Consider the following 9,993-nt stretch of genomic DNA (forward strand, 5'->3'; position numbering starts at 1 on the left):
AGAGATAGGCGCAACATTGCAGCGCGCATGTAGAGAACGCGTCCCGTTCGGCCAAAGTGTTATCGTCTGCAGGAGACGGAGACTGAGATGCTTGCGGTACTTCGCGTGCAGAACGCCGCTTCAATAGTTGCCGTGGGCGGCACTATAACATCTTGCAGATTCAAGTATCTTGAAGTTGATATAATGAAACTCATGAATACTTGTCTCGCTAATCTGCCGAAATGCCGATGCGCTCACGCTCCAGCCCGTGACCAAACCAGATCCTCAAATGGCAAGTCGCTTGAGACAGTCAGAAATCTTTCAGTACATACGCGCGACTGGCGCTGCACCAGGACAAGGAGGAATGGGCGCTGCTGTGTGCTGTGCTTGAGCCATCAAGAGCGCGTCATCGGCCGATTCCGCAGCAGTTAGAAGCGGTGACTGGAAAGTCGCATCCAGAACGGCTTCCTCTTCACTCTTGCGCTTCCGTCGCTGCTTTTTCGCAGCTTTCCTGGCATCTTTCTCAGCTCGCTTCGCTCTCGCCTCAAAAAGATCCTCGTAACTCATCACTTTCGCTTTGCCAAGGACCAGCGACTTCGTCGCACGGCGGACTTTGGCTTCGTCATTTCTCTTGAGCAGGGATTTGATACGTTCTTGCTGAAGAACGCCCCTAGCAATGGACGTTTGAGCTCCTTTAGTGAGCTTCTGAAGGTGTCGCTGAATGCTCTGCTTTCCTATCTCCTCCAGCGTGTGTGCATCCCTCTCCAGAATGAAGTCACGCAGCGCTAGGAAAGCCTCTGCCGTCACTGGCGTTTCGGGTGTGATGGGCGCTGCAGGGACTCTGGGCGTTTCGTCTTGACAAGTGGCAGAACTTGACGTCGTTTCCCCACCGGCTTCCGGGGCCGGCAACTCGGCGAGAGGCTTCACCAAGTCCTTCATCACTCGTTCTGGGTTCAGTGGGTAAAGCCCGCCTTTGCTCCAGCCTGCGAGGATATTCTTCCTCGTAAACGCTTTCTTTCTTGCATAGCTGTATAGAGATGTAAAGTGTTGCTTCCCAATGGCGTTAACACCGCCCCGTTCCAGGCGCTCAACGGCATCGCGATACGCTGCTTTCAAGGGGGCGAAGACAGCAATGTCACACGGCTGCAACTTATGAGATGTGTGGGAAGGTAGCCGGCGTAGACGGATGTCACTGGCGAAGCAGTGCTCTAGGATCTCGAGCGTCTCGTGCGTGCCGAAACCATCACAGATCAGCAACCGTTTCTTACCCCTTGCTCGTTCCTTGGTCTGCGGGTCGAACACCTTTTTAAGCCACTCGAGGCTTATTTTGGAGTCAGTGTAGCCAGACTTGGAACACGCATAATGCCATCCTGGTGTGGGGTGCGTCGTCCAGTTGCCTCTATGGGTGGCCGCTGGCCAAATGACCATAGGGTTCAGAAATCTACCATCGGCACTGATGCACTCGATCGCAGTAACCATCGTTCGCTCTACTCGTGCACCTCGATAATCCCGTTGGTCATCCTTTCCTACGAGCACCTTAACAGAACCGAGCATAGAGAGCATGACTCCGGTCTCGTCCATGTTGTACACATTCTCTGCCACGATTGCGTCGTCACCCAGTACTTTACTAATCACGTCAAACCAGTGTTCTACCTTCGGGTATATGTTCTTGTCATGGCGCTTCCAATTTAGTGGTTTCGCTCGTCAGGTTTGTAGCTCTGGATGCCTTCTCTCGAAAGCTTTGGTCCAATTCTTGTTTGGTGCTTGGGCTGGTCTGTCCACTTCCAGTCAATGGCGGGTCACACTGAAAGCTATTGATGGTATGAACTTGTTCCGTACAGGTGTTCCCAGGTCGGACATCTCCAGGATAAACTCAATCACGGCCTTCTCCTCGAATGGCGTGAGGTATTGCTGGGCCTGGGCTTTTGCTTCGATGGATCTGCGGCCACGCGCACGAGCGTGGAGGGTAGAAAGTGGAACATCCCGGTGATCTGCAATAGCACGCAACGATCTTGGTACGCCTGCGGGAACACCTTGCGCCAAAGCCAGACTGGCTCTGTCCATCCTCGCGATGTGGCCACGCCGTCGAGGTACAGCGGTACACTAGCAGAACCGGTGGGGAGCTCGGGGGAGGACCGGCTGGGGAAGCGGCCGACCCTGTCAAATGCCAAGCATTGCAAGGCTCTGGCGCGCGATCTTCCATGCAGTTTCCATGTGAGCTTGCTTCGCCTCCTGCGGAACACTGACCGCCGTTTCGATATCAAAACCTTCGAGACAGGATTCCCCTCCACACGGGCGGACGGTAAGCCCGCGTTGCCGCGCGGTTCTACCCGAGCAAATCGCGAAGAGCGAAAGCCGCGACACCGGAGCGCATTCGCGCCTAGCCCTAGTCAGCGGGCCTGTAGGCTGATCCTGGAGAAAGACCAGCCTGGCGCTTATTTCTAAGCCACAGCCTTCATCAACGGTCCCTAGCGGGATGCGTTTGGATCTACAATCTTCTTCTGACCGCAGCACATTCAGCGCACCTGCTTTCAACTCCACTTGGATTACATGTCGCCTTTCCGCGAGCTCAAAAGCTGGAGCGTCAAACCATGACGGCGACAATTTGGACGAAGGAACAACTATCCACGCGATCGGTGCTCTGACACATGGTCAGCCCGATTGGTAAATGACAGAAGAATAGTAAGAAATGGCTTATTTACCAAAATGGATGTGGACAATGGATACAAGGCGAAGATTAGAAAAGGTGTCCCGGCACAGGTGGATTCCCGGCACAGGTGGATGGACGTTACTCCCGTTGAAAAGGCTCGACCGCAGTACGAGTAAGTGTACTGGCCTCTGGCAGATGACGAGACGAGTAAAACGACATGAAGCGATGGATAGACACTGTTTGCAACACAGACACACCGTTGAACGATATGATTCAGAGAAGATGGACTTGCTCTCACGTTTTGCGCACGGGTAACTTTCGTTGATTAGACGGATCAGATATCGTAAAATCGGCTTTCCCTTTGTAGGCAAATTCTACTTTCCCTGGAGTTTCCATGCACTGGCTCGTGTCTGGAAGTATCACTTCCAAAAGTCGTCCATGTTTACTTGGGGAGCTGGTGCTCTCGGCATCCCTTGCTCTAATTTTTTGCGGTCTTTGATGACTTGCTCGCCCAAGATCCACGCATTCCCGCGTTAAATGCATGATCTCCGTTGGACGAAATATCTGTTGCACCAAGGCCAATGATCTTATTGAAAACAAGGGGACCATCGTATCGGAAGTCCTCTGGAAATCGAGTGATGCATCGATCTCCGCGCTTGATGCAGAAAAGCGGTGCAACTTCACGCGATTCCACGGCTACATTCTTCGGTAGGAGCAAATAGTACCGTAAGCGGTGCCAGCGACCAACCTCTGACCTCAGATTTACACTAAATCTGTTGCATTCACAGCCACACCGACCCTCTGTCGTAGTCGATAAGGCGTCGGTTCATTTGGCCTTGGACAACGCCTTACGAAGAGTTGCATAGGTTAACATTCCTCCCCGGCGACTCAATGGCGAGGCTCGCCGCCACCAGAGTCTCCTGCCTCAATCGCAATCTGACAATCCCCTTTCGCCAGCTAGCCACAAGCCAAAAGATGGTGTGCACAGTAGCTTCTATTTAGTCGAGTATCATTTTCAGGGCACTGCGTCAAACAAGATGCGCTGAAGATTTTCCAACGTCTCATGGTTTCGACGAACTGTCGGAGATATGGTCGCATGTCTCTCCAGGAAATTGACAGTGCGATCAAGGACATGTCGGAGGCGCTCCGCGTTCACAAGCGGTCTTAGGTACCAGTCGCGGAATACCGCACACAGTAGTAACATGATGGTGAAGTTACTGGTTTCAATGTCAGAAAACAAGCTGTTGGAAGCGGAGCGGGATCACTCACATGTAGGCAGTGCTTTGTAGATCCGCCACGATCAACCGATGTGGCACTTGGTCAAATGCCAGGAGGGTTTGGAAAGCGGCTTCGATACAGGATCGGCGACCATCCATAAATCGTTCCTCTTTCATTGCCGCAATGGCTTCATAGACAAACACCTCGGCCCGCAAGTTCGTGATGACACAAATTTCTACAGCGGCTTGCTTGACTGTGTAGCCGATATCATAGTATGGCCGGATGTTCAGAGCGAAGCTTAAGAAGGGCCTATACATAAAGTACCGGACCCTCCAGTATTTGGCACGCAGCCGCGCATGGAGCATGTCGCAGGGAGGACCATCCGAGTCATTCCATTGCAGATTCTTGGGCAGATGGTCTCTCCACTCCTGAAGAACAGTTCCGCAATTCATCAGCTCAAATCTTAAAACGTGAAATGTGGAATGGCGCTCTTGCCTGTATAGTCGATCATACAGGTCCGCAAGATGCTTCTCCAAGGAAATTTGCGCAGTCAAGAAGAGGAGCAGCTCTTCGGGAGGTCCTCTTGTAAATTGGACTTGCGACGTTGCTTGACAACTTTCTGTTCCAGACCAGTCTTGCGGCAAAGATAAGAAAGTGGAGAGCTCCGCAAGATGACTTGTGCGAGTATCCTCATGGGGCGGAGCTTCGTTCTCCAGCTGCAAACACGACCAAGCGGCGATCAGTGTCAACGACTCACTAAAGGTCCGTGGAAGTTCACATGGCGGAGTAGCGTGGATACTCGTGCCATAGATATCGTTCGCGCCGAACACTTTTCGGAGAGTCTGGCCCGCTATCGCAAACCATGATTTGCTCTCTTTGACGCGGTCAAAGTGGGCAGCAAAGAGACCGGCCAGCAGATACACCTGAGCACACGTCAGGGTTTTGTCTTGAGACGCTACCAAAAGAGATCTCATGGCTTGCGTGTACCACTTCGCACCCGGAAGAGAACAAGGATTGCCAAACTCGCGGCTTACATCTCTTTGCTGGCATGACGAAGACTTCGTTTGTTCGCATACCTCGCCAAGTGCTAGTACCAGAAGTATCAACACATTGTCCAGGTCAACTCTTTGGGAAGATGCGAATACCTGCAAGGCATTTCGACGCTTCGAGTGTCCGTCCGGGGCCTCATGGGCACCAGATCTGTGGGCGCTCACTCTCGCAACGTTGCTCATGATATAGTCATCAAGAAGCTCTCGGACGTTGCGTATGTCGAGAAAAGGGTAAATGCTATGGATCTGCTCCACATAATTGGCAAAGTAGCTGTTGATGGTGGTGGCTGCAAGTTCCGGGCTTTCGCGGCGCGAGTTTAGCCCAGGCAGCGACATGGTCGGTTCTGCGTATATCCGAAGGCTCTGCTGAGAGTGACTGCTAATCGTCGTCTGGCTTCCAGAGATATGTTCCATAAGATTGGCCACGCTTGGCCAAAACAAGATCGATTTTGGTGTTACCGTGCTGCGGGAGCTTGGCCCGGTGTCGGGTTCAAGCTGTTCAGACCGTAGCTGCTCCATCTGCAGGGCTATTCCATCGCCTTCATGCTGCGCGGAGATCTTTCGACGCCTTGGTAGAGCATCCAGAGGCCGTTGGGATCGGGCACAGGCGACATACTCGCAAGTAACGCCACGGCTGCTGCATCCAGCACAGGTTGGTCTTCTGTCACAACGTTTCTTCAGCCTACGGCATTCCTCGCAAGCCCCCCCTGACCTTTTTGGCCGTCTCACTTGTCCAGAGATGGCAAGTCGCTGCGACTTCAGGTCTCGACGATTTCCCAGCTTGCTGGAATAAGAGATGGTCATGTCAAAAGAGCGACACTTGTTGTTCGGGGCACAGAAAAGTGAACAATTGCAAAAATTTCTCGTCAGAGAATAGACATTCTCGCTAGTTATTGTCAGCGCCGTTGGCGTGAAGATTTCAATGCGCGCACAGCATGCTGAAGTATGCCGGCGCTGACCTGGACCTCTTGCACACTTCTGCCTGATGCTGCCCTGAAGATTCAGCCGCAAAAGGCGCCAAGTGCATTGGCACACATTTCAGGACTCGTCAATATCCTGGTTCGCCCCAAAGGATGGACTTGACTGCCAAAGCCCTAGCCTCCAGATTGTATTGGGTAGCGTCGGCTGAAGATTAGAGCAGCATGTGAAGCGCGACCTGCACCTAGAAGCCAGGGGCTGTCATCGTCATCACTGACGCCACTAAATCAGCACTCAGGGTTGGCTGTGTCACCCCGTTGCCTGGATGGCGTTCACACCTCCAATTCGCGAAGTCGGACGACGAAGACGTACCGACCGGGTTCCACAGCTGAAGCAAGCGCCACCTGCCAGGGATCGGGGTCATCCAAGCACGAACTCTAAGACAACATGAGATGGCACGTGCGAGCGGGCTCCCCATGGTCTCTTCGGCTGAACACTGAAGTTGAAGCGTGAACTACGGGCGAGGCGAGAAGGCCGACGTCCCGTTACTGGACCGTGCTTCTCCGAAGTGAAGAGACCGGATTTTGCTTGGAAAACCGTGCCTTCCGGATCCTCCTCATGATCTTAAAATCCAGAAGATGGCCATCGCTGGCACGGTCGCGTGCTCACTGTTTGTTGCAGCAGATGCTGAGGAGATGCGAGTTTCGGTCTACATGAATAGCATAGCCATCAAAGTGGAGTTTCATTGCCGCTTGATAATAAGACCCCATCGATACTCTACATCATCGGCGCCTTCACTACATGCGTGAGCATCTATCACCCCTGACAGCCTTCGTTAAGGAGCAAGTCGTCTCAACCCTTCTTGCAGAGATACAGTTCCGGTCGGGTCACGCGATGCACAAAATTGTAGAGAACGCCAATTGAATGATCAGACTCCTCAGTCTCCGTGGCTGGTCAAGACCTCGGAGATGTTGTACATTTTTCGATTTCTTGGACGATCAGTTCTATGTCGGGCGTGTCAGTTTACCTGGGTACCAAGGTCTCCCAATACAGACTTACTTCTCACTTTATCTATGCTCAGACAAATGGGTTCACCGAAGTTCAGATAATCACGAGGTATACGATGCGCTTCAGGTTCGTCGGCAGAATCGTGGTACACTCCGAGGTATGGATGTTCCAGGGCCATCCCTACACTGATGCGCTCGTCAGGATTGAAGGACAACAGTCGGTCCAATATGTCGAGTGCTTGGTCGGAAGCACGCGGGAACAATCCTTTCCAAGACGTTTTCGACTTAAGCGGTAGTCGTTGAATGTGCCTTTGCGCACTTTTGTCGAGCTTGTGAAAGTCCTTCGAATAAGGCGTCCCAATTACATCGAAAATTTGACCAAGCTGCTCCTCATGCCTGGTTCCAGAGAAGAGCCGTTTGCGGCCCAACATCTCGGCAAATATGCATCCAACGGCCCACATATCTACAGCCGTGGTGTATCTCTCCGGTGGAAGCATGATATCAGGTGCCCGATAGCAGAGGGAGCCGACTGGTCCAGTCGAAGTGCCCTTGGCAACATCGCTGTTCGTTGAAGGGCGCGCAGCACCAAAGCCGGACACCTTGAGGTCGCAATTGGTGTTGATCAGCAGGTTTGAAGGGTTGAGATTGCAGTGAACGATGCCAGCAGAATGTATTGCTTTCAACGCACGCAGGATTTGATAGAGGAAATACTGGCAGTGGTCGTCGGACAGTTCTTGATTGCCGTCCATTATGAGCGACTGCATGTCCGTTTCCATCAACTCTTGGACAATGTAGACCTCTTGACAGGACTCAGAGTTGCGCGGTCGAGGGACGTCTAAGACCGGAATTATGTTTTCGTGGTGAAAGTGACGGAGCAGCTTGATCACGCACAAGACGCGCAGACCGCATTCCAGATGTTCGAACGGGAGTGATCTGAGGATGGCGACTTGCTGCTGGGATTCTTTGTGTGATGCAGCAAAGACAGTGTGATAAACGCCTTCTGCCAGCCGGTCACAAAGGTCGTATTCAGCGCCGGGGTGGAAACCGCTGTTGGAGGACCAGGATTCACACTCGCCGCGAGGCATCTAGGGGTTGATGCGGGCAGTTTCTCACTTTGGCGGAGCTGACCATCAAGAGTAGTTACCCATGTTGATATTTTGCAGTCTCTCTTGTATGGTGTGTGGGTCGACTAACAAGGTTGACGGGTGCCAAATGAAGTTATGGAGATGACGTGAAGGTCGTGGATGCCGAGTACTTTGAGGGTAGCATTTAAAACCGCTCCTGAAGAATAGTGATAGTCAATGCCATGCTAGTTTAGCAGAGTGTCTTACGATACCGCAAAAGACATCGGGCGTCCAGCATCAAGACTGCGCCGTCTTGGCATGACGACTCCCGAGGACCAGATTCACTAGCTCGATGGATCAAAGTATCACATAGTAGGCGAGGTAGGCGAAGCAAAGCTGGCGGCTGAGGGCAGGGGCGAGGGCAGGCACGCAAACGTTGATGGTCAGCGATCAAGGTCGAGAGCGTTTCACAGCAGCGCCTCGAGCTCGGCTCGCTTCATCAAAGCGTCTGCAGCTGCATTCGATCTGTCATCAAGAGCTACCCAGCAACAAGGCGATCGGCACAGGTGCAGTGAGTACAGTTATGGACAAGGCGATCTCGAGGACAACATATCGTGCATTCCACTGCGCGCGCTTCTGGATTGATTCTCAATTTAGTGCATTTGACACCAGGTCGCACGTGGTCTGAGCGAATCCAAGACTACTCCTCCTCATGCGTGAACACCAGCACCTCGAAACCCGTGTCTCCTCTAAGTTTGAGCGGAATCACTTTCTTCGCATCTTCCGCGTTCGCCATCAGCACTTCTTTTGTGGACTTGTTGTAGATATAGAACTGCGTAGATGCGGGTGGCGACGTACACAACACTGCAGGATGTCAGTCAAGGCGAGATTTCCGAGGCACCTGCTTACAGCAATTTTGCTGCACCCTTTTTCTGAGAGATCGTGAGCATGTGAAGAGGAAGCCAGGCGGAAAAGCACTCACCCAAAAGAATAATTGACCAGTGTGCTTGTGTCGCAGCGCTTATCATGTCCATAGTCGTTCATCATACCTGGTCGGCTCGGCAACTCGTGCAGTAAGTGGAATAAGTAATGATAAGAGCAGTACGTGATCCGTTTGCTGTGACACCTCATTTTCATTCGCCGCAAAATGATGTTGCGCGAGAGCACTGGCCAAAAACGAAGCGTAGGGCGCGATGTATGTTGGATGGAATGTGTAAGAGGAGGTGTATCCTCTCCTATCTAGTGCGGTAAAGACGATACATATGTAGCCCTCCTGAAACCGTGGCGTGTCGCAGATGCGACGCATGGCTGCCTCAGGAAGGGACTGCATTGCAACAATGTAGCTGATCGATGTGGTCGTGAGAGTTCGCGCGGCCTTGGAAGACTGAACAATATATCGTCGGCTGCGGGGTCGTATCACACAGCTGACCGGGCTGCTGCTTTGATCGTGGTCGCGAGGGTAGATTAAACGCTTTGAGGATACGACAATAGACATAGCCCATGCCAATGCAGTGCTGACGGCTTTGGCCCACTTCAAGATATGACCGAATCAAGTTGAGACCTTTAGGTAGTCAAAGGTCTGAAGCTTTCCGAACGCGACATCCGCGGCCGGCGCGGTGAGGCCAATAAGTGGCTGTCGCCTGCACTCTTTCTCGAACGCACTTGAGGACACTGTCTAGCGACTCGCAGATGTTGACCACCACGAGCGGGAGGCGTGAGCTCCAGATGCTTTGAACTCACACAATCATCTCGCGTTGTCCTCCTGTCTGGGTTCAAGAGCCAGTGCTCTTACTTATGCCGTGGCCACACGGAAGGGGAGCCGCTTGGATTGGTCCTCATCAATAACAGCCGACCCGTCATATCTCTGATCTATCTCGCGCCCGTGCCGCGTGATCTTACCTATTTGACATCTCAGCCTTGACGCGATAGACTTAACAGTCTCTCATATCATAGCTTTCGTTAGGGGAATGTTGCCCAAGTACATGTGTATATCATCCTCGAAGGAGCGCTGATGATGATGATGATGATTTTCATTCAGGCTATGCACGGAGACCGTATGAGCCGTCCCTAATCGCTACCTAACATTACAACGAAAGTCGCCTTGCACT

At 52.4% G+C, this 9,993-nt stretch overlaps 3 protein-coding genes across 3 annotated transcripts; all 3 read right to left on the reverse strand.

Moving 5' to 3' along the window:
• Window positions 1–208: 208 nt before the first annotated feature.
• On the reverse strand, window positions 209–1,560 carry WHR41_09399 (uncharacterized protein; the record flags this gene model as incomplete). Its single annotated transcript, XM_069378002.1, has 2 exons — window positions 209–279; window positions 330–1,560. The coding sequence occupies 2 exons, from the start codon at window positions 1,558–1,560 to the stop codon at window positions 209–211; spliced, it is 1,302 nt and encodes a 433-aa protein (XP_069224997.1).
• A 1,744-nt stretch (window positions 1,561–3,304) lies between these two features.
• On the reverse strand, window positions 3,305–5,454 carry WHR41_09400 (uncharacterized protein). The gene is made up of 4 exons (XM_069378003.1): window positions 4,993–5,454; window positions 4,835–4,934; window positions 3,899–4,770; window positions 3,305–3,846 (listed from the first exon to the last, which is right to left on the reverse strand). Exons 1-4 carry the CDS (start codon window positions 5,034–5,036, stop codon window positions 3,645–3,647), a joined length of 1,218 nt encoding a protein of 405 aa, XP_069224996.1. The 5' UTR covers window positions 5,037–5,454; the 3' UTR covers window positions 3,305–3,644.
• A 1,142-nt stretch (window positions 5,455–6,596) lies between these two features.
• Window positions 6,597–7,906, reverse strand: WHR41_09401 (uncharacterized protein; the record flags this gene model as incomplete). The annotated part of the gene is made up of 2 exons (XM_069378004.1): window positions 6,597–6,818; window positions 6,874–7,906. The coding sequence occupies 2 exons, from the start codon at window positions 7,904–7,906 to the stop codon at window positions 6,769–6,771; spliced, it is 1,083 nt and encodes a 360-aa protein (XP_069224995.1). The 3' UTR covers window positions 6,597–6,768.
• Window positions 7,907–9,993: the final 2,087 nt, after the last annotated feature.

The sequence above is a fragment of the Cladosporium halotolerans genome, assembly GCF_011745625.1.
Source record: "Cladosporium halotolerans strain TM138-S3 chromosome Unknown Sca109, whole genome shotgun sequence".
Lineage (NCBI taxonomy): Eukaryota > Fungi > Ascomycota > Dothideomycetes > Cladosporiales > Cladosporiaceae > Cladosporium > Cladosporium halotolerans.